The sequence below is a fragment of the Monodelphis domestica genome, chromosome 7 (genome assembly GCF_027887165.1).
Source record: "Monodelphis domestica isolate mMonDom1 chromosome 7, mMonDom1.pri, whole genome shotgun sequence".
In the NCBI taxonomy this organism is placed as follows: Eukaryota; Metazoa; Chordata; class Mammalia; order Didelphimorphia; family Didelphidae; genus Monodelphis; species Monodelphis domestica.
In genome coordinates, this window is record NC_077233.1 from 111383452 (window position 1) to 111408166 (window position 24715).

Sequence of the window (24715 nt, forward strand, 5' to 3'; positions counted from 1 at the left end):
ATAACAAAACAATTTTTTTCTTCTACACAATATAAATCAGGCTTGAGAAGAGATTTAAAATTCTTTGAGATCATAGAGTTGTTCTCCTTTTGGTGGAGACTAAGAGACTAATTGGTCTTGCCTACATGACCAGGCAATGCTTTTTCCCACAAGTCACAAAGATCCTCTCAGTTCTTTACACAATTCATTCAGCTCCCTCAGGATCAACCTACAGGAAAACCTCTTTGTTCTTTTCTAAAAATACAGATGCTCCAGAAAGCCTAACCAAAGAGGTGACAAAAAGGGCAGGCAGCCTTCTTTGCACCACTTTTAGGCACTTTGCCTGATACTGTTTAGCCCACCGGTCTTTTACTTGTATAGTCTTTGGCCAGTAAGTATGTGCTAACTTACAACCCTGGGCAAAATTAAGTTCATTGCTCCAAAGAAAGAAGCATTTGATGCCTTAAAAAAAGGCAAAAAGAGTTTTAACAATTAAAGTAGCTTTAAGATTAGTTTTTTTTAATTACCTTTTTACTTAGTTCAATATTTCTATGGAACTATTTCAAGTAATCTTTTTACATTCCTGACTGTAATATTCCTGACCTGTGATATTTTGGTTTTCTTTTTAAACCACTTGCAATCACAGAATCTCAAAAAAGACTGTACATTTCAAAAGGTTTTACCTAATTTCTAATTGTTTATTTGAAAATGAACATGATAATTTTTTTCTTCAATAGCAAAATTTCAAAGCTTTGAAGTTGCTGATGTCCTGAAATCTTGTATAACACATTTCTTAGAAGTTTTTACATATTAAGCCTAAAAATGCCAACTTTTGATATAGCAATAATTGTGGATAGTGTTGAATCCCTGCAGCTTCACTTAAGTGCAAAGACAACAGCAAATCCTAATTTTATTTCATGGTTCTAATGAAATTGTCTTATAAAGAACAGATTTCATAATTGTTTTCAAGCATGCAAAAGTCTTTCACATGGAAGAAGGTTTAAATATGTTCTGCTTGGCCCAAGAATATAGAGAGACACTGGAGCAATGAGTAAATAGTTTCTTCATTATTACAGGTATCCAGAAATGGAGTGGGATGTCACACGGATTAGTGAGTTGTCCATCATTGGTAGGTTGTTAAGTGGAGAGGGGATGGCCACTTAATGAGGATGCTATGCAGATGATTCTTCTTCTTCTTTATGGGGTATGAGTTATCCTAGGTGCCTTGAGAGGTTCTTCCCAGGACTGAGATTGTGAGATGTCTAGAATTTACTCTTGGTACAGATGTGGAGGGACTGGGTAAGGTGCTGGCAAGATTCAGCTTAGAGACTAAATTCTAGGTCTCAAATCTGGGCAACTGGAAGTACTAAAATCCTCATGTAGGGTTTTTACTCAATTCACTCAATTCAATTCAATTCAACAAAAATATATTAATTATCTGTTGTGTGTCAAGCACTATATTAGACACCGGTACTCTAAAGACAAAAACAATAAAAATCCAGTCCCTTGATCTCAAGGAGCTTACCTTCTACAATGCAAATTCAACACATACCCACCCCCCACATAAACAAAGACAAAGCACATTAACAAAACATTTGCATATTCTGCTACTAAGTCGACATATAGCAGAGAAAAGTTACTTGATTTGCCTAGCTGTCAGTTTTTTCATCAGTAAAATGAAGATAATGGTCTAGATTGTCATTAGTTTCCCTTTTAACTTTAACATTCTCTTCTGCAAAGACAGAGATTCATCTAAAACTTACTGGCAGTAGCTCAGCTGAACTTGGTTGGGAATTGTCATCATGGGGCTGGCAATGTCAAATTAAAGTAATTAAAGTCATTTTAAGAAAGAGAGAGCCCTTACCTATCAAGGGATAAGGAAAGGTTTCTTACTGCCAGAATATTATAATTCTTACTGCTGTTGCCTTTGTGTTTTAATTTCTTTGATCATATTTTCTGGATCTCTTTTTATTGATTTTGACTCTTTGTGAAAGAGTTCCAGGTATATCTCAGACTCCTTAAAGGGCCTTCACTTAGAAGTACTCTTGGTGGGACCCAAGGTAGAACAGCCACAGTTCCACTCCCTCAGATCTGAAAGAATGGGTATAAGCAGAAGAAAGGAAATAAGAAAGGAAGTTTCAAGCCTTCCTCACTCCCACCCAGTCATATAGCACTCCTGCTGTTCTGATTGTCAGAGAATGAAAGTTCTCTAAGTTGCATCACTCATCTCCTATTTCATTGCCTAGAGGGCATAAGGACAAAAGTGAGTCAAGAGCAAAAGACTAATTTTAGGATGATGGGTTTATGTGACTAAAATCAGTGGGAAGGAAGGGTTCATTTTCCAAGCAGTGTTTAGAGGGGCACACTTGGTAGAAATTGTAAGCCATCATACGCCACATACCAAAGATATGTTTCCTCAAATTCTTGCTCTCCTTCAAAAGAGTAAGTAGAGTTGGTTCATTGATTTACTGTTGGACAGGACCTTAGAGTCCACCTCTTCATTTTACAGGGGAGGAAACTGGAGTCCAGATGCATGTGAGGGGCTTACCCAAGGTCATATCAATTAAAAACAGCAGAGCTAGGATTCCATGTCTTTTGACTTCCCATGAAATGTTTTTTCCTCTATGGCAAATGGTACAATTAATAGCATTTTTTCAGCACTACTGGGGTTTGGAATATTTGAGGTAGATACAGTCTTTAGCTAAAGGAACTATGATTGTAGGCACTCAGCACAAGATAATATATATACACACAAAATTAAAAGGGAAAAATAATGAAGAACCTTGCCAACGAGGGCAAAACAACTCTGATTTCTGTAGTGTTTTAAAGTGTACAAAGTTATTTCCTTATCAACAAACTGTAAGGTAGGTAGTTTATTATTATTTTCCCATTTTAGAAATGAGAAACCTCCAGGGCAGTTGAAATGGTCCAGGTTATCTAGCTAGTAAGACTTGGAAACTAGGGAATATGGAGTCTTTTGGTTCAAATACTATGCTCTTTCAACTACAAAATATAACACTAAATGGCAAAATAATGACTGGAGGGCCTACTATATTGGCTCAAAAGATACATTTTTTTTTCTGTCATCACTGACTTACTGAAAATCTAAGTGTGGTCTGCAATTAATGTGTGTGTTTTCATATGTTTTGTTTTCTTTCAAAGAAATGTCATTTTAGGAGAGGAGACTATATTTGGAGGTGGCTTATATTTGGATTACCATGATACAAGTAACAAAATTATTTGTTTCTATGATGGTAGAGCATTGCCCTAGAATTTAATCGATTTTTTAAATTAATTTGGATTAAGCAAAGTAAGGGAAGAAAAGACACTCATGACTTTCACAGAACATGGCAGTAAACTATGACACTTCCATTTTATAGCAAGAATTAAGAATCCTGTTACTCTCATTATTAAGAAAACTGGCATCTTTTCAGTTCACACCAACACTACTCCAGACAAAGTTCTAACTCAAGTTCAGTAACAGAACACTCTCAAGGGAAAGTGTGCATAGGGCAAGCCCAAATTGGAATACATCCCAGAAGTTCTAGTTACCAAAGCACTAAAAAGATCTTATTAAAAGGTGGCTTCTCCTATGGGGCAACCCTATGGCTTGGGCCTAAAAGACAGTATAATAATTATACTTTAGTATACTGAAGTGAAATTTACACAGACTCTGGGAAGAGATCTAATATCTTCAAAATCAAATTAAGTCAACTCAAATATCCATGTTAATGAAAAGGAACAAGAATGAGATTATATTTTATCTATATTCAAAAGATAGTAAAAAAAGTCAATATGATACCTGAGGTAGACTAACTGGGTAAGATTCCCAGAAACTGCCTTTGGAACCAGCAAGTGTGGAAGGTAGTTTTCTAATGGAAATTTTAGCACCCTGTTAGAAGTCAGGAAGGCTAGATTCTAGTTTTGATTCTGCTAAGACCTTGCTATGTGGCCTCAAGTAAGTCACTTGATCTCTATGGGCCTCAGTTTTTCATCAGTAAAGTGAAAACACTTGTCTGTTGGAAATTATTGAACCCTTAAAAACTACATTACCTAAAATTCCTTTCTGTATTACCTAGAATCCTTTTTTCCCCCTTTTCCCCCTTTCCTGCATCCTTGTGTTAACACGTTTGCTGTGACTCCTCTCTTTCTCTCTTCTTTCTCATTGTGAAGTTAGGCAGGTTTTACTCTAGTTGTAATTAATAAAACTTTTAAAATATTATACTTAGTTACTGAATATTAATTTAAAAACCCACACACTGGACTAGATCAATGATTCTCTATTTTTTCCACATGGGTAGAACCCTTCAGTTTAAACGAAACTTCATCAAGAACCTTGTAGCAAAATCCTCTAAAATGATAATTTTTGATGCCTACTTAACAAACAACCTAAAGTCATTTAACAACAACAACAGCAGCAACAACAAAAAACTTGGGGTGTCAGGCTTCCATGTGTCAGTTTGAGAAATATTGGATTGATTAGTTAAGCTAACGAAGCCACAAAAAGAAAGCTCTTGCCACCAAAGTCCTTGGTAATGTTTATCCAGAGAGAGATAACTACTTAGAAAAAGAAATAAGGATATTAACAAGCAATTTTCACATGAAGAAATTAAAACTATCTATAATCATATTAGAAAAACTCAAATCACTATTGATATGAGAAATGCAAATTAAACCAACTCTGAGAAACCAGTTCAGGCTTATCATCTTGGCTAATATGACCAAAAAAGAAAATGATAATTTGTTGGAGGGGATTTGGGAAAATTAGGACACTAACATCCTTGATAGAACTGGGAATGAATTCAATCATTCTGGAGAACAAAATGGAACTATGCCCAAAGGGCCATAAAACTGTGCATACCCTTTAACCTAGAAATATCACTACTGGGTCTGTATCCCAAAGAAATCAGAGATAGGGGAAAGGATCTATTTGTACAAAAATATTTTAGCAGCTATTTTTGTAGAGTGAAATAATTGGAAAATGAGGGGATGTCCATCAACTAGGAAATGGCTGAACAAGTGGTGGCATATAGTTAGAATGGAATACTATTGCCCCATAAAAAATTATATTCTAGTGTACTAATGTTCTAGTGTAGGATGAGTTAAAAAATCTGGAAAGGCATATGAACTGATGCAAACAAAGTAAAACAAGCAGAACCAGGAGAATAGTATATACAGTAATGGGAATGTTGTATAATGATTAACTGTGAAGTATAAAACTACTAGCAGCAAAACAACATTCTAAGACAGCCTCAAGGGACTAATGATTTTTAAAAAATGCTATCTAGAATAGCTAAAGAAGGAACTGTTGGAATCTGATTGCAGATCAAAGCATGCTATCTTTTCCTTTATTTCCTTCATGAGTTTTTATTGTATGTGTGATATGTGTTTTGTTTCCTGGCATGAAAAATATGAAAATATATATTTCATAAAAACATTAACATAACCTATATCATACTATTTACTTTCTGAGGAGGAAAAGAATTGGAATTATAAAACATCATAAAATAACTGTCAAAATTATTTCTACATGTAATTAATTGAAAGGAGGAAAATGTTAAAGAAAAAGAAATATATTTTAGCCTTGAGAGGCATCAACTCTCTATAACATATTTTGTTCAATTTTTAAAAATAGCACATTTTCAGAAAATAGTTATTTAAAAGTTTTTTTTTTCTATCAAGTCAAAACCATCTCTGTGTTTTACAATTGTAATGTCTCATTTTTGGTTTAATAGTTGATATTTTTAATTTAAAATGTACAATTATCTTGTGGTCAATAATCATATAGCCCATGCAAGGCCACATTAATATGTCTGATGCTGCTTGTAAGAAGAGAATAAAATTCTTACTTTATGAAGGCTCATTAAATCATTCCTCTAGGATATAATTTAGTTAATGATGGAACAAAATTAATTGGTCAAAGGAAGTTATGATAATGAAGAGGAAGAGAATGTGAACATGATATTTAGAGATGTACCTTTTAACCCACTAACTTGGAAATAGAGAATTTAGAGTTGGAACCTTCAAAATCACCTAATACTATTCTATTCCTTATTTTACTTGAAGAAACCAAGATCAGATAAAGCAAAATTGGTTTGGAAGACATGGCACTAAATTAGAATTAAATAGCAAACACAAAGTAATGGATATCTTTACAAAGCAAATAATAAATGAGAGAATTGGGTATGAATTATAGGGGTTGGACAGGACACTCTGGGGTAACTACTGAGGGAGACCAGAGCCTAGAGAGCAGGTCACTGCTTGGGCTCAGGACCTGCCTGCACCTTTTGGGTAAGGGAGCCAGAGATTCTACCTGTGTTCCATGCTGGTCCTTTGGAGCTCTGTCCTGGGATGATGTAGGGAATCTGATTCTTCCCTTCTTTCTGCTTCCAGTTTGATTCTAGGCCTCAGAAAGTACAAGCCAAGAAACTCGGGAGGGGGGACTTATTTTCTCCTTTGGCTCTTCTGCCTCAGAGTATTAAGAGGAAGGCCAGAAGCCTGGCTCCTGCCCCCCTTCTGGGCTCTTGGACTCTTTCTTCACTGTCTGGCTTTGCTGCCTCTCCTTCCCTACTGTTTATGCCTTGGCTCTCTGCCTTCCACAGGGTCCTTCTAAATCTAAGATTCAATGATTTCAAATTTTCTTTGTTATTCTGCCCACTTAAGTCTCTGTAAAGTTAGTTGGATAACTATGGGCAAATCATTTAATCTCTCTGAAACTGTTATCTCATCTGTAAAGTGAAGGGATTGGATCCAGTGATCTCTCTCAGTTGTAGTTGGATGACCCTTTGATCCTATGATTTTTTCTAAACCCTTACCTTTCATCTTCGAATCAATACTAAGTATTGGTTCCAAGGCAGAAATGTGGCAATTTTAGTACAGTGAGACAAACAATTAAAACTAACACATTTCCCAATATATAAATGATCAAAATTTATGAAGTTTTCAAAAGAAATTCAAGAAACAATCATACAAAATAAACATTCCAAATTACTAAGGAGAAGTATAAATTAAAACAACTTAGTGTTACCTTGGACTCATCAAATTGGAAAAGATGAAAAAAAGAAATAGTAATGTTAGAGGGCTTGTGGCAAGGCAAATATAATAATACACTGTTAGGAGGGATGTGCATTAGTCTAACCATTTTTGAAAATATTTTAGAACCAAATAAGAAAAGCAATAAATTGATTGCATCCTTTAACTCATTACTGGCTATATGTGCCCCATTGTCATCAGAGGCAGAGTGAAAGATGCCAAGTTCATGAAAATATTCATAGGTACAACTTTTGGGGTAGTAAAGAATTATAAACAAAATGGATGCCAATGGAATGGGGACTGTCTGAACAAATCAAATATTATGCTCTTTGAATAAAATATTATACTATAATAGAAAAGCAAATTAAAGGAATTCAGAGAAATTGGGAAAATATGAATTGTTGGAGAATAAAAAAGAACATCATCAGAAGAATATCAGGCACTGTGATACCATGGAAAGAGCATTCATTTTGGAGTCTGGAAACTGGGATTCATATTTTATATGTGCTATTCATTACCTCTATAATTTTGGACAAGCTATTTAATCTCCCTCAGTCTTAGTTTCTTCACATATAAATTAAAGAAGTTAGGTTAGGTGACCTCTCAGATTATTTCTAGTTCAAAAATCTATATTTTTATGATCCAAATGTAAAGGAATATGATGCCAAAAGAAAGGTAAAGTCAGATTCAATGCAATGTTTGACTTTGGTTTTAGAGAATAGATAAAGAAGTGAGTTTTTCTTCTTTTGTTAAAGAAAAGGATGACTGAGAACGGGACAGACTTCATATATGCTTTCAGATCATTTTAATTAGCTATTTTTCTTACTGATAAAAGGGTGGATTCAATGTTAGGGATAATGAATGAATTAAAAAAAAGGCAACAGTAAAATGAACAAACAAGTACCAAAGAACTAAAAAGAATATTTATAGAAGAAAGAAATCATATGGAGTTAAAAAGTCCTTCCTCTTACTATAGCACCTTATATTTTAATTCTTCAGCCTAAACATAATTTAATGGCCAAAATAGGAAACACTGGATAAAGGAAACACTAGGTGAACTTGAGAGAAATCATGGGGCGTTTCTATAAACCCATGGGGTGAGGGAAGTGTAAATATCATGAACTAAAGACTCAATACTTACTTGACATAAACCACTAATACACATGTCCAGTGATTCTGTGTAGCATCTTGTACCATCTAAAACTTTAGGGGCTAATTCAACAACAAGAGCAGTCCCTTTGGCCTGGCACTTCAAAGAACATGGGTTGTCGGGGTCATTTGACACAGGTAGCCATTCATACAATTGGCCATGATACTTGACATCATTGTGAGCAGAACACTGCTGGGCTCGAAAATCTCCTGCTTCTGGAGGGCAGTCCTGGAGAGGCAAGAAGAAGAAAAGCAGAGGGTTAGGAGCACATTCCAAACTAGTAAATTTGGGGTCATCCCTGTCCTTATAAAAATGTTGCAGCTGTTTGGCCTTTATAAAGTACAAATAGAACAAAACAAGGTCACTGGTCAATACAGATTGCACTTTTCCATTCTCATGAGAGAGATGATATGATTATTTAGTTCTTGGAAAGGAGCATTAGGGATTCGGGAGATTAATGTGTGTGTGTATTTGTGTGTGTGTCTGTGTGTACAAAAGTATTATGCTATTAAAAAAATCTTTGTAGCACTAGAAATGCTACATAGTAGATACTTGACAAATGTTTGCTGAATGCACTTGGCCATTTGGTTTATTAACTGTAATTCTGTTTCAATTTTCCTTTGTTGTTTAGTTGTTTTCAGTCATGTCTGACTCTTCCCATTTAGGAGTTTCTTGGCAAAGATCCTGCAGGGGTTTGCCATTTTTTTCTCCAGCTCATTTTATGAAAGAAGAAACTGTGGCAAACAGAGTAAGTGACTTGCCCAAGATCACACAGCTGGTAAGGGTCTATGGCCAATTTGAACTCACAGAGATGAGTCTTTCTGGCTGCCCCATTTGTTTTTGTAGGGTGTGAAAAAACAACACAAATGTAAGAGGTCTGAATAAGATGATAATTAAGATCTTTTCCAACTTGAAAACTTTTCTGAAATATGGTAGTTGTTTATTTTAGTGACATCAAAATTTACCTTATTTACAGATTTCTTTGTAATTTTTGAACCACTTTTCCCAGAAAGAAGAAAAAAAATCAAAAGACAGAGGAAGAGAAGGCTTGTTTATATTTGAGTTGCTTCAACTCAAAGAAGAGAAAAAAAGTTTGAAAAGACAACAATCATACTTTTTTCTGATTGATAGATCACATCTGCAGGAATATATGTAGGTAAAAAACAAATTTTATATAGTTTTAAATATGGATATCAGTATTAAGACTCTATGTTTTTATGATTCTGCCTTGGTACCATGGAAAGGTCATTAGCTCTGGAGTCATAGGCACTGTGTTCAAGATGTGCTTTCAATGTTCATTTCATTTGTGACCTTTGGCAAATCATCTAAACCCCTTGGGCCTTAGTTTACTTATCAGTAAATTAAGGAGGCTGAGACTGCCAGATAAAAGAGCTGCCTGATTAGGAGGAAGACTGTCTAATTCCTTCATATCTAATCTAGCCTAATAATAAAGTTGAGATCAAACCAAATAATGACAAAGGAGTCCAATGAGATTACAGTACTTTTTTTTTCTACCCCAGAATTGCATAGTCTATTAGAAGCCCAAGGGCAACAAGAAAGGAGATGTTTGAGCAAAGCCAGTGTAGGTTCTAGGGAGCCTCCAATTAGGACCAGGGGTGGGTCAGGGATATCTGTAGTTTTTAAGGCTCTGTGCCCAAAGGCATAAAGAATAAAGTTTCTTCCCCTTCCTTCTGTCCCTAAGCCCAGAAAGCACAGGGAAGCAGATCCTGGAAGTCATAAAGAATGATAATGACTTTGACATTCAGACTAGGATAGTTTAGGGTCTGGGACTCTGAGGTCCTGAACACTCTGCTCAGAGATGCTGGATGGGACCCTGATGATCTATAAAGAGGCACAAGGATCCAGGAAACCTAACTCTGGGCTGCAAAAGTAAACCCAGAAATTGAGGGGGCTCAATGAGAGACCAAACAGGGATTATAACCTCACCCAAAGCCCAACAGAGGCTAATCCTGGCATAAACACCCCAATTTAGGAATTAAATTTGTAGAAATGAGTAAATCAAGGAAAGCCATGAATGATATCAAAAGTTATTTCAAATCACGAGATTCCTCCTTCTCCCTAGCAAATGCTTCTCCAATAACTATAAGTAGATACTTGAAGGGGGAAAAAAAGAATCTTTTATTAGAACTACATGAATACCTAAAAGAAATGAAGCAACATACAAAATAAAATAAAAACTCTAGAAGAAAGAACTCAGAAGTACAAGTTGCTTGGAAGAAAAAATAGTAAACCCAACTCAAGAAATAGAATCCCTGAAAACCCTAATAGACCAAACAAAAACCAATGAATCCATGAGAAAGACATTTTAGACTCTAAATGTGTGCTTTAAATTGTCTAAGATAATTGAGAGGGGTTGAATACATTGTTGTATATGGATATGAAGAAAATTATTCCACCTTGAGAAATGACAAAACAAACTACTTGAAAGGATCCTGGATAATATGAACTGATAGAGGAAAGAAAGCAGAATCAGAACAATTTAGATACAAACAGAAACATTGTATTGAAAAACAACTTTAAAAGACTTATGAACTCTAAATAATGAAATAACCAAACATAATTCTAAAAGATGTATGATGAAGCATGCTACCAACTTCCTGACAAAGGAAAGATTATTAAGGGTCATACCAATCAAAATTACAAAGAATTATTATAAAATTATTAACAAAATTCACCTAGAATAGTAAAAGGTAAAAAATATCAAGAGAATCAATAAAAAAAAGTAAAAGTAGTCTAGCAAAACTAGATCTGAAACTACTACAAAGCAGTAATCATTAAAATAAACTGGTATTAGATTAAAATTATAGACTAGTTATGTAAAATAGAGAAGAAAAACCATAGTAACCTACTGTTTGATAAACCCAAAGATCCTTGGTACTAGAGCAAGAATTCACTATTTCACAAAAATTGCTGGGAAAACTGGAAAGCATTATGGCAGCAATTAAGCATAGATCATCTGTATACCAAAATGAGCTGAAAGTATGCACATGATTTATATAGGGTGATATAAGCAAATTAGAAGAACAAGGAAAAAAAACCCTTCAGATCTATGGATAAGGGGAGAGTTTTGGGACCAAAAAGTGAAAGAGGGCATCATGGGAGGTAAAATGGATGATTTTGATTATATTGAGAAGCTTTTTCACAATCAAAATCAATGTAGTCAAAATTAAAAGGAAAGTAGGCTAGGGAAAACATTTTACATCAAGTTTCTCTCACAAGGGTCTCATTTCTGAAATATGTAAGGAACTAAACCAAAAACATAAAAATAAGAGCCATTTCCTAATTGATAAATGTTCAAAGGATATGAATAGGTAATTTTCAGAGAAGAAATCAAAGCTAAAGTAGTACTATAAAATGCTCTAAATGACTAATAATTATTCAGACAACCCTGAGATATGATCTCACACCCATCATATTAGTCAAGGTGACAGAAAAAGAAAATGACAAATACTGGAGGGGATTTGGGAAAATAGAGACATTAATACACTGCTGGTGAAGCTATGAACTGGTCCAATCATTTTGGAGAAAAATTTGGAACTATGCCCAAAGGACTAAAACTTTGACCTAGTAATATTATTATTAAGTCTATACTTCAAAGAGATCAAAGAAAAAGGAAAAGGATATATAAATAAATAAATAAAAAACCACAGCAACTTTTTTGTGGTGGCAAAGAATTGGAAAATGAATGGATGCTTCTCAGTGGAGGAATGGCTTAATGGGTTTGGTGATGATTGCGATGAAATAGTACTGTGTTGTAAGAAATGATGAAAAGGATGGTTTCAGGAAAACCAGGGAAGACTTATATGAACTGATACAAAGGGAAGTGAGCAGAATGAGGCCAATGTACACAGTAACAGAAGCATAGTAAAGATAATCAATTCTGAAAGACTCAGTTACCCTAATTAATCAGTGATGAATCAATGATTCATTACAAGTGCAGAGGACTCATGAAGAAACATTCTAGCTACCTCCATAGAGAATTGATGAACTCTGAGTGCAGAATGGGGCATATTTTTGTTTCTGTATTTATTTATTTTTCTTTTTAATTTAATTTAATTTAAATAATTAATAATTTAATTTAATTGTAATAGGAACATATTGAATGACTTCATATTTATTGTCTTCTCAGTGGGTAGCGGAAGGACTAGTAAAAGGGAAATAATTTGAAACTGAAAAAATAATTAAAAATAGAATACTGTTTTTGTGTTCTACTTTGTGTATATAAAGGTTCTTTTTTTGGTATTTTAGCTTGGGAAAAAAATTAAAAGGAAATGACTACAGAGGTGTTAGAAATCTTGTATCTGTACAATCAGAGAAGAAAGATTGGGAAAAGAGCTGTTTCACCTTCCCTCGTAGCACCAATTAGAGCAGACAAGGATGTGCTTGACACTTAGAGTGATATTAAGGGAAATCAGAAATTTGGTCACTGCATTTAATTGACAGGTTAGGGAATCACCGAATTCACAGGATCATAGATTAGGGACTATGATTTTTTTTTTTTTTGGAGGGGGGAGTCTTGCTGGGAAGGAAAATAAAGAGTTAAGCATCTACACAGCAAAGAAAATTCTGATGACAAATATTGAAGCCTACTTCCCTTTACCAAACAGAGAGTTGATGGACTTTAGGTACATAAATTATTAGACAAGGACAATGTGTTGATTTGCTTTGTTTAGCTATCTCCTTTGTTCCACAGTAGGCTTCTATTGGTGTGTAGGTAAAATGAATCATTGTAAAGAGATAGTGATGTTGGAGGGGGGGTGGTGGTGGTAGAAGCAAGGAAAAGGAGAATGGTTACCAAAACAAGAAATAAATGCTTTGGATTAGATGGCCTTTTGTAGCTTTACCCTGCTCTAGATCTACAATCATACAGAAACTGTGATTCTGAGAGCTCTGGAATAGAGGTTTCCTTTTCCCTGAAATTTACTTTATATTTAAATGACTACTCCTAGAATAAAATACTGCCTATTCTAAAAAAATTCCATGATTTTTCTAATACTTAAGCCATTTACCAAGTAGCTGATGTTCTTTTTAGGCAAGACAAGCATATAATTGCAAAGATCTTTTGCTTTTGCTGTCCATATTTTCACTAAAATTCCTTCAGTGCCTCAATGATGCAGAAATATAAAACTGATGGCTATGGTAGTGAAACACAAGCTATGACAGAATCTATCAAGCTGGAAAGTCTTCAAGCACAGGTCTTGTAATGCAATCTCTGTTTGCCTGTCTGTCACCTGAGGATCAGGCCAGATAAGTTCAGAGAGGCTCATCACCACATGATGAATTTTTTCAGGCATAGCAAATCATTAAATCCATCTATTATGGATTTTGATGTGGGCCAATTGAAGGAGAACTGATGCCAATGAAGTCATGGATGCCTGAAGTATTACATCTGCCCCCAGAATATTGAAACACAGGTACTGAAGAGAAAGAATACTGCAAGTAGATTATTCATGGTTGGGAAACAAATTGAGTGAGGAGGCTTGAATGATTTTGCATATGGCTTTGAAATGGTCAAATGAAATATTTGGAATTCTTGGTTCTTACATGACCTCTAATAATACAGGACAGCGGTTTTTATAATGATGATATTGCTAATAATGGTATCAAGATCAGTGTTTGGCATTTCCAGGCCACTTTTCATCCTGAAATTTCACAAGGCATTTTATTACTTATCCATACAACAGTGACGGTGAGGTCATGTCTAAATACATGAGGTAAAGTAGAGAATTCATGCAATTATTTGGATCAAGCAGACTCCAAGTCCCTCAATACTTTTGCCTCAATTATCTGGAAATGGCAATGAACCAATTAAAAGGTGATGCAAGCAGTTGATTTTGCTTTTCATCCAAGAAGTAAGGATAAAAAATTAAAGAGACCACATAATATACAGTAGAGATCATTTTCTGAATTCTTCTGCCTATGAAAGCAGAGTCAGGTTTAATTACTGGACTCATAATGCAACTCAGAGTGCCAAATCAGATCCTTCTGTTTGGTTCAGCCACTCTGCTTTGTAGCTTTATTAAAACACATACAGGCACACATGAGAGTGTGTGTGTGTGTGTGTGTATGTGTGTGTGTGTGTGTGTGTGTGTGTGTGTGTGTGTGTGTGTGTATGTGTACGGATGCAGAATTTCCTTCCCTCCCCCAAGCAGCACCTCCAGGGCTGAAAGCTTTATCTATTTAAGTAAACTTAAACTATTCCATGGAATTTCTTGATTCCTTTGAATCTGAAAACAAATTAAATAAACATGGCTCAAAAGTAACAACTTTACAGGATACTAAAAATGACAGAATTGAAAAGTTAATACATTTAAGACTTTCGCTTTTGTGACAGAAGAAGTAAAACAGACGGAAAGAAAGCATAAGAGAGGCTCAGTAGGCAAAGAGATAGACATTTGCACCTCATATGTGGCTTTGGGCCATGACTTGTTGCAAGCTTTATGAACCTGGAGGGTCACAATGCCCAAGAAGACCTTTTCTCCATTGCAATCCCACAATGGTCTTTCCTTCTATCTATGTTTTTGTAAGGGTGGGAAAATATGTTTTGCTAAGTAGAGAATGCACTTAAAACCTGGAGTTCAGAGTTGAAAACTGAACTCGAACCTTTGTAATGTTTGAGTTTATTTGTACTTGGCAAAATGCAACTTCCTGCTTTAAGAAAAAAAAAAGACTTAAGAAGGCTTATAAAACAGGTTCAGAAAGCTTCTTGGACATCAAATAGCTCTTACAAAATAACATTTTGATGATTTAAGTGTAAATGAATCAGAAACATATGAATCAAATTTCCCTTGAAATACACATGTTTAAAAATTAAGGGAAGAAGGACTTGGCTAAAGGAACTTTTGTTGGACCCAAAACATTTGAAACATAGTTCAAGACACTTGATGAACCCAAAATGCAGCTGGGTTAATTCACCCAACTGCAAATCGGAAACTCAAGTAAAGGCATTGTTGTCGCATCCATATTTCCTGTTTCTTTCTTTCTTTCTTTTTTTTTTAAAGAGAGGAAAGAAGGAAAGGGAGGGGGAGAGACAGACAGACAGAGAGCAAGTCATACAGAACTGAAAGAATTTTACACCTGTCTCAGAAACAGGTTTGGACAAGTTTTATGTATAGCTTCCAAGGCACTGTCAGTCATACCTCAGTTTACAATACATATGATCACTAGACATTCACTCTGATCATGAGATGTTGTTTTCCAATAGTGGATATGGGATATAAAATTATACAGAGCAAATAGAAGATGAAATTCTACTCTCAAAGAACCTTAAATCTGGTACACTGAGCATATAATAAGGAATATAGATAATTATTATTTTAATATTTACTTACTGAAGTTTGTTGTAAAGAATAACTGAATTCCTACAAAAAAGGGACTTAAAGTGATTAATTCTATTAATCCTTTGAAATGGATTACCTCAGGATGCAGCTAATTTCCCTCTTTGGAGGTCTTTAGTTAAAAGCTGGATATCCAGGCTACTGATCTGTAGAAAGTAGGTAGCATTATTGATCAGGTATGGGAGGGATCAGATTGCTTCTGAGTTTCCTTTGAATTCAAATTCTGTGTCTTCTGTCTATTCTTAACTCCTTGTATTGCCCTTGTGCAGAAAAAAAATATTCAGGCACTTACAGAAAAGCCTTCTTTTCCTTTCCTAATGACACTTTCTCCCTTCTTCCCCAGGAAAAAAAAAAGATATAATTTGGCAGGATGATGCATGGCATATAAGGTATTGAAGTAAAAATTTCCCAAACTTTCTCTTCTCAAGTTTTCTAGATATGCACTCAAAAAGGAAAAGATGCACTGAGAAAGCTGGGGGTAGACATGGAGCAGTGGGCAGCCATCAAAGAATCAGTTGGACACACAGGAGGAAAAGATCTGTGAATAAAACAGTCTTAGCTAAAGCTCTGGGTCATGCTATTAGGAAAGGACTTCTTTATGAAAATTTAGTTTATTTAAAAGAATATAAAGTCCCTATCAGTGCCCCATTTCCACTATTCCAGTAACAGTACTTTTTCTTTAGAACTTTAAAGCACCTAATTCCAATGTTAATGCTTCCTTCTTAAAAAACACAAAAACAAAACCTGACCTTTTATTTGCCCTCACTATAATTCATAAAGTCCATGGAGTGCTGCCATATATGAATCCAATTCAAAACAATTTCTGGTTAATCAACTAGGCAGTGGAAAAGATAAGATGAATCCCAGATGTCCCCTGATGATGATAGGTATATCAGATTACAGTATGGGACAAAATAAGGTCAGATTTTCAAAGTTTACTTAATGGGTGAAATGTAAAAGATTATATCAAGGCAACTAAGGTAGAAGCATTCAATAGACCTTTAAAATGGTTTTGAAAAAATATAGCATATAATAACAAGGCCAAAAGGAGTTTTTTGTCTTTTTCCTTTTTTTCTTCTTTTTACCTTGTTAAAGTGGAAATTTTCCTCCATAAGGATAAATTCTCTTCTGCCTCTGATGCAAGTATTTAACAACTAACTTGTTCTGTTAACTTGGCTGCTTTATAAAAGCTATTTGATGAGTGCCAGACTATAAATGTTGTTCTACTTAGAGTCAGTTGACGTCTGATAACATCAATAAATTACTGGAAAAGGAGCCTAAAAGACAAGATGTCATCTCTAGACATTTAAAAATATATTCATCCATCTTTTTAGCTTTCCCCCATTTCATTTTCTTAATTGTAAGCTACCAGTTTTTACCTCTAAATTTGAAGGACCATAGATTGATATCTGGTAGAGACCTTGGTGGCCAACAAAACCAACCCACTCATATTATAGGTAAGGACTTACCTAGGATCAAATAACTAATAAGTATATGAGAACTCCAGCACTCCTAATGTATCCTCCCAATAAGTCCAATGACTTATCAGCTACACCTTGACATTTCTGTATATTATTCTTCATAGAATCAGAGACAACTATATATATTATATAAATGTGTATATCTAATATATAAAGCGTATATCTGTATAAACTAACTCATTTGTGGTAGAAACATGTACATATATGCTATATATAAACAAACATACATGTTTCTATACACTTCTTTATAACATATCTACTTCCTACAGACAAGTTAACTGAAGTGCAGTAATGATACCTATCTTAGGTGGAGATGATGCTGGGTTCTCAAAGGCCATGCCAGAGGAGTACAAGCTTGGTCAAGTATTATTGACTTAGAAAGGGCATGGTTTGGTTCTGGAGTTAGACTAGAACTATCATCCAAGGATCAGCCTAGCAAAGATTGAGAAGCTCATCATGAAGTTGGCCACAAGATAATGAATTCTGTTGGGAAGGAGAAAGGAATAAGCATTTTTAGAGTACCCACTATGTCGGTGGTTCTCAACCTTTCTAATGCCTTGATCCCACAATACACTTCCTCATGTTGCGGTGACCCCAAACCAAAAAATTATTTTGGTAGCTATTTCAAAACTGTAATTTTGCTATAGTGATGATTTGGAATGTAAATACCTGATATGCATTATGTATTCTCATTGCTACAAATCAAATATAATTTAAACATAGTGATTAATCACAAAAACAATATTTAATTATATGTTGAGAAATATTAATCCAGCAGGAGGCAGCCTGAGCGCTGGGACGGGAAGTAAGTCCCGTCATCTCCCTCCAGCTTGAGCCGAGGCTTCACTTTGCTGGGGTTACTCAGCTCCGTTTTCTGCTCCAGGAGTTATCCACTCCAGGACTCTTTCTTAACCCCTCAGGAGGCAGCGCCTGGGTGCTCTCTCTGGGTCTCTGTTTGAGTCCAGTCTCCAGGCAACAGGGTAAATCCATTGCCCCTCATAGGGGTAGGGTTGCTGATAGGTAACTAATATTAGTACAATGTGCGGGCAACAGGGTCCCCGTTCTTTCCAAGATTTTGCTATAAAGCAGCGCGATTTCTCAGTGGCTAAAGCCATCAGAAATATGTATTTTCCAATGGCTTTAGGTGACCTCTGTGTTTTGGTCCTTTGCCAGGTTGTGACCCACAGGTTGAGAACCACTGCACTATGTGATGGACACTGTACTAAGTGCCTCCAGCAACTCTCCAACACTATCTCCTAAGTCATAAAGTGTTTGCAATCTACATTAGGAAAAATGAACACTCACAGTAATGATCTCTGAAGTTCTTATGTATAAAAATAGGTAGGTATAATGTTCTTAATCCTTAATTTACAGATGATTAAAAATGACACTCAGAAAAGTTAACATGAATGATTTGACCTTAGTCACAATGAGAGAGTGGGAAAACAACGCTCCTTGAGTTGTCTAATTATCAGGTTAACACACTAGAGAAGGAGTAGAATGATCTTTCTATATATCAAAGGCTCATGTTATATTTCTTAGGATTATACCTAAGAATGAATCAGAAATGCTATTTATCCTTCATCCCTATGGTTTTCAGCACTATAATAATTGCTAATTTAAGGCTTTTAGGAATATTTCTAGTATTCCTTATTTCTCTTTACTATGGCATTTTGTTTCAACAATTGGAGTAAGTTTGTCTTTTAAGTAAAGTGAGAGCCTCCTTAGTGGAACTCTTGATTTTCCAGAGTTTATAAGTACTATTTTTTTTAAATGTAGTCAAGACTTGTAATTTCCTTAGTGTAATAGACTCCCAGTATGGAAACTTTATTTATGCATATTGAAAACTGCTTTATAATTTATAGTCTTACAGAGTTGCCTGAGGCACTGAGGGGTTACCTGACATTCCAGAGTCACATGGCTAGTATATGTCAGAGGAAGGACTTGAAACTAGTTCTTCCTGACTCAGTCATTCCTTTCTGCCCCTGATAGTATATCAACAATTTACTTTCTATTTTCCAATTCAAAAAGTAGGCAACACATTTTCTTTGAAATATCATTATTATTGAATTGTAAAAAATGATGAATATAATGAATACTGAAAATAAGAGAAAGAATTACATGAATTGATGGAAAGCTTTACATGAAGGGATGCAAAGTAAGAAGACAATATACACAATGACTTATAAGGTAAATCAGGGGTGTTAAAAATGTAAAACTCTTATGCTTTGCCTAAACTTAAAAATATAATTGTGAAATATTTAATTAAATAAATAAAAATATAATAGAATATAGTGTTAATAATTGGTTTTCTAAGTCAATATGTGGCCCCTCAGGGACTGTTCTCTATTGTTTAGAACTCCTGCTTCTATTTGAGTTTGACACCACTGATGTAAATGGAAAGAAAAATGGAAACAGAAAAGGAAAAAAAGCAATAAAATTGAATTATGAAAAATTATAAGGAATAATCATGGTCTAAAAGAAGGAATATGAGAAGACACTTTCCACTCTTCTTTCCAATCCTTTGAAGATGTGGGGGAGTGAGGGTTCATGTGTATGGACCATGCATATAATGTCAGATTTTTTAGTATACTGATTGGTGTTGATAGTTTTTCTCCTTTACCTCTTGTTCTTTTTTTTTTATTTTGTGAAAAGACAAAGTGTTTGTTGGAAGTGGTGACCTTCAGGGAGGGAGGAAGGGAGGATTTAAAGGGAAATTTAGGTGATATCAAAAACAAAAGATACATTTGACATTACTAAGTTTGTAAAAAATAAAAACAATTCAGCCAAATGCTTGAATTTTCATAGGATCCTGGGATTTGGAGCTAGAAGGGATCTCTGACATAATTTAATCTAAAACCTTCATTTTACAGGTGAGGAAACTTTAAGCCCACAGAAGTGCGGCAACTTGCCCAAGTTCACAAGGCAGTAATAACACAGCTGAGATTCTAGTGCAGGACCTCAAATCCTTGCACCTCAGAATTGGAGATGTTCTGACTCCAGATTTAGTGATCTTTCCACATTACTATCATTTCATATAAAAAAGTTGAGAAGAGATCTGTGCCTACTCTATGTAAAAAGTTGATTGAAATTTCTCACTCCATAAATACATGCATACACATACTCATACATACACACATATATAAATGCATGTCATATAAATTTAATGAAGTGATATTTAAGAAACAAAATCTTGGTTTAATTTATTTACAATTTCAAAAGTAGTTTTTAATGTCCAGACAATGTGCTTGTTTAATGTCAAGATACCAAGATTCATTTCAAAAAACTTTTGGCCTTTAATATCCAGTAAATAATGTTTGCAATCCTAAGAAGTATCATTATCATCTTCTAAATTGTGGATTTAAGAGCCTATTTGTGAACGGCTCTGTTAGCTGAAGTGCAGTGAAAATACGCAGACATGGTCCCTGCCCTGTCTAGACAGGCTATATAGAGACAATCCTATTACACTGTAAGAACCATTATGTTGTAAGTCTCCAACAGATTACAATGAATACAAGAAAGAAAAAACATTGACCCTGAGTGGTTATGTCACTTTTGAGGAAAGCTCATTCAATTCATTTTCATTTAATATATCAAGCATCCACTATGTTTAAGGTACTAAGCAGGAGGCCAAGAAGTATTAAGAAAAAAACAAGACAGTTCCTACTGTCAAATGACATACATTCTACTGGAGTAAACAATGTGAACATTGATAGATAAATAGAAGGTAGTATGAAGAAGAGAACATTAGTGCCTGGGAATCATGGGAAACTTCACAGAGGAGGTGATGCTTGAGCTGAAGCCAGGCAGAAGATAAGAATTCTGAAGTTGAGGATGAGGAAAGAGTGAATTTCAGGCAAGGAAAATGGTTTAGAGGAACACAGAGAGGCAGAAAGTTCAGGAGAACAGGGTAGTCCAATATGGCTGAAAGGCAGAATCAGTCCATGAAAGGAGTAATAAGAGATACTTCCATAAAAGTGGGTTGGAATGCAGCCTTGATTTCCCCCTTCCTTTTTGAAAATTAAAGCATACTTTTCTGGACATCATGATTAAATGACTGGATCCTGAGGCAGCATGAGACAGTGGAAATTGCACTGTATTTAGACCCAGAGGACTTAGGTTGGAATCTAGTTTTGCTACTTGCTACCTATGTGACTTCATTGACCAAATAATGTCCATTCTTCAGACTCCAGTTTCCTTTCCCCTGTGTTAATAGGACTAAAGGATCTCAAAACTCCCAGATATAAATATTATGATCCTACCCAAACCTTATATGAGTCTCATCTTTCTTTCTCTCTTTCTCTCTCTCTCTCTCTTTCTCTCTCTCTCTCTCTTTCTCTCTCTCACTTTGTCTCTCTTTCTTCCTTTCTCTCTCTTTCTCTCTTTCGTTCTCTCTTTCTTTCTTTCTTTCTTTCTCTCTCTTTCTTTCTTTCTTTCTTTCTTTCTTTCTTTCTTTCTTTCTTTCTTTCTTTCTTTCTTTCTTTCTTTCTTTCTTTCTTTCTTTCTTTCTTTCTTTCTTTCTTTCTTTCTTTCTTTCTTTCTTTCTTTCTTTCTTTCTTCTCTTTCTCTCTTTCTCTCTCTCTCTTTCTTTATCTCTTATCTCATATGAAGCTTAGTCACTTCTAAACTTTTGACTTTGTAATAAAAGATATCCTAGGATAAAAACAGTGAGTTAATGACTACTTTGGGGCCTGAATGTGTATTCATTTAATACTCATTAATGGCTTCCCCTGTTCTGCTTCTGCATGTTTGACTAATGAGAAAATAGTATAGCAATATTAAAAATAGCCCAAGTATTTCATTGTGTTCATTAATGATAAACCCCACCATCACAGAATATGCTATAATAGCTGGTCCCCTGGCTTGTTTCTGAATGTTTCTAGCCACAAATTGAAAACTATATCTATATAAAATTATTTTAAACAGTTTGTTTTAAATATTTTTGCTTTCCTCTGGGCAAAATTAAATTAATTGCTCCATTTTTCCCCTTGGAGGAAAATGTACTTTTCAATATTGATTCTTAGTAGATATTTGCAGGTTTGGTTGCTTTCCACTATCTCTCCCTAGCCCCATATTTTTCATTTCCTCCCAATCTTTTTCACATATTTGCTACTTGAGGTTCTTAAATATTTCTATTTCTTTTCTTTAAATTTCTTAGATCAACTCTTAAAGGCTTCTTAATATCTGAAATTTACAAGTTAATATATGACAACTATTTTAGGTAATCCCCCTAAATGTAACATAAAGGAGTTGTAACTGTGTATTTTGCTTCTTTAAAGTACTAGTGGATTTTTATTTGAAGTAGTTACCACAATTGTCTCAGTAACACTGCATGCTATTTCATTTTACAAGTATATCTTTAAAAATCTTATTTGCTGAATGTATTTGCCAAAATATTTGGGGGAGAGAGTCAAGTTATGGGAAGGGCTTGTATATGGGAGACATTTTGGCATCTGGATACATGCTAAACAGTTACTACTGCTTAGCTCTGATACAGAATGAGTTCCTAAGAAGTTTCTGTTTACAGATGGGAAAAGAATAAACTTGGTGGATTTCAAAGAAGAACAAGTATGGAGACTCCAGTTGTTTCTTGAAACATGTGGTGCTTTTGTCAGTCACTCAAAATGAAAATTGGACTGGATGTTGTCTGGAGTAATTCAAAGATAAACACAATGCTAGACAAGTTGAAGAAGACCTCAGCAACTCTCTCTTTACCTTCACCCTGCCTGATCTGTGAGAAACCTCCTACTGTTAGCTTGAGATTTGGGTCTGGAATTTTTCTAACTGAATCCTCATTATATTGTTCACTTTGGACTGTAGCTACCCATTGTTTTCCCTAAGAGACAGGAGTGGGTAGCTGTGCATGAACAAAAATATCTCCAAGTATGACCTTCATCAAAGAAACCTTGCCCAGGCTTTGGTCCAGCATTGCAGAGATAGATGGCTAATATAAGTGGCTGGGGGAGGAGTAGTGATCCTGTGGTGTTGGGGAAGGCAGAGTAAGGCATCGAGTTTGATGAGAAGAGGGGGTAATGTCTGCTCAGCTGCAGAGTATACTCCCCTCCCAGATTCAGGGAGGTAGATATTTTACTGGATTACAGGCTTATCTCCTGACCACCCTACTACTCAAATGAACAGTTCAGCAGTCAGTTAAATTTCACAGATGAGAGTCAGTCATAGCACATAAACACCACACTATTACATTCATCTCTCTACCCATCCAGAATTTTTAAAAGGATGTGCCAAGGTGTTCCTACAGTTTCCCAAGGCCCATGAAGATTGTCTAGATTTTTCATGTTTTAGAAAGGAGGAAAAGTGGCAGTTTGGGCCCTAGAAAGGACTATGAAATCAGATGCCTTTCTACCCTCCCCTTTCTCCATCCATTTCTTCACCCTTCCATTACCCTAATCATACTTTTCTAGAAGGTGGATGGGCATATCATCCTGCTTGGTGTCAACATATTCCTTCTGTTTGCTCTCTATAAGCTAGGGCTGTCCTTGTTTTTCAAAACTTAACAGATGGTAGGACTCTTTACTATAGTCTGAGCTTACGGTAGTGGGAGAGTGAGAGCAAGATGGCAGGGAACTGCTCAAGTGAAGTCAAGCAGTAGGTCTAGTTGGTATTGAGAGGGGCAAGAATGTTGATCTGTTTCAGAGGTAGGGAGTGCTTAAATGGGCAGAGGTGGTCAAGTTCATAGAATCTCAGAGTTAAAAATAAAGGCAAATTATTTAGTTCAACCTGTTTCTCGATAGGAACTAGGGAATTCCCTCTAAACAGAGATTCTTAACTTTTTTTACATCCTTCTGGAAGTCTAGAGAAGCCTATAGAGACTCTCAGAATAATGTTTTTAAATGTATAAAATAAATGCATAAGATTATAAAAGAAACCAATTGCTTTAAATACATATCAAAACATTAAAAAAATGTTTCTGGACCCAGGTTAGAAATCTCTGCTCTAAATATGCTTGACAAATTGTGAGCCACTTACAGTTCTGCCATGATATGGAATGTGTAATAATACTTGCATGTACTATTTGCTAAACCTCATTGTTCTACATTATTAACTAGAAAAGCATACTTATTTTTTAAAGGTTTTTAAAATTTTTGAGCTCCAAATTCTCTTCCTCACTTTAGCTCCTCCCCTAACCACCGAGAAGGCAAGCAATGGGATATTAATTATCATCTGAAATCAAGCAAAACATATTTCCATACTAAGCATGTCACAAAACGTAAGAAAAATAAAGTGAGAAAAGTATACTTTAATTTGCACTTAAAATATATCAGTTCCCTCTCCAGACATGGATAGCATTTTTCATCATGAGTCCTTCCAAACTATCTTGGATAATTATTGATCAGAGTAGCTAAGTCTTTCACAGTTGATCATCATTACAATATTGCAGGTTCTGTGCACAATGATCTTCCAGTTCTGTTCACTTCAGTTCATATAAATCTTCCAAAGTTTTTCTGAAATCATCCCTCTCATCATCTTTAATAACAAAACAATATTCCTTCACAACCATATTTCACAATCTGTTCAATCATTCCTCAATTTCCAATTCTTTTGCTACTATAAAAAGAGCTGCTCTAAATGTTTTGTACATATTGGAGTTTTTCCTTTTTCTTTGAACTATTTGGAATACCAACCTTATAGTAGTATTGTTGGGTCAAAGGGTATGTGCAATTTTATAGACCTTTGGGCATAGTTACACATTATTC

At 35.1% G+C, this 24715-nt stretch overlaps 1 protein-coding gene across 3 annotated transcripts in view; it reads right to left on the bottom strand.

Moving 5' to 3' along the window:
* The window catches only part of ADAMTSL1 (ADAMTS like 1), a 1092747-nt gene that overhangs the window by 270534 nt on the left and 797498 nt on the right, over positions 1-24715 (bottom strand). For all 3 annotated transcript variants that reach the window (XM_056805329.1, XM_056805328.1, XM_056805331.1), the window contains one exon: positions 8153-8389. In XM_056805329.1, the coding sequence (XP_056661307.1) occupies positions 8153-8389 (237 nt within the window). The remainder of the gene's footprint in view (positions 1-8152; positions 8390-24715) is intronic.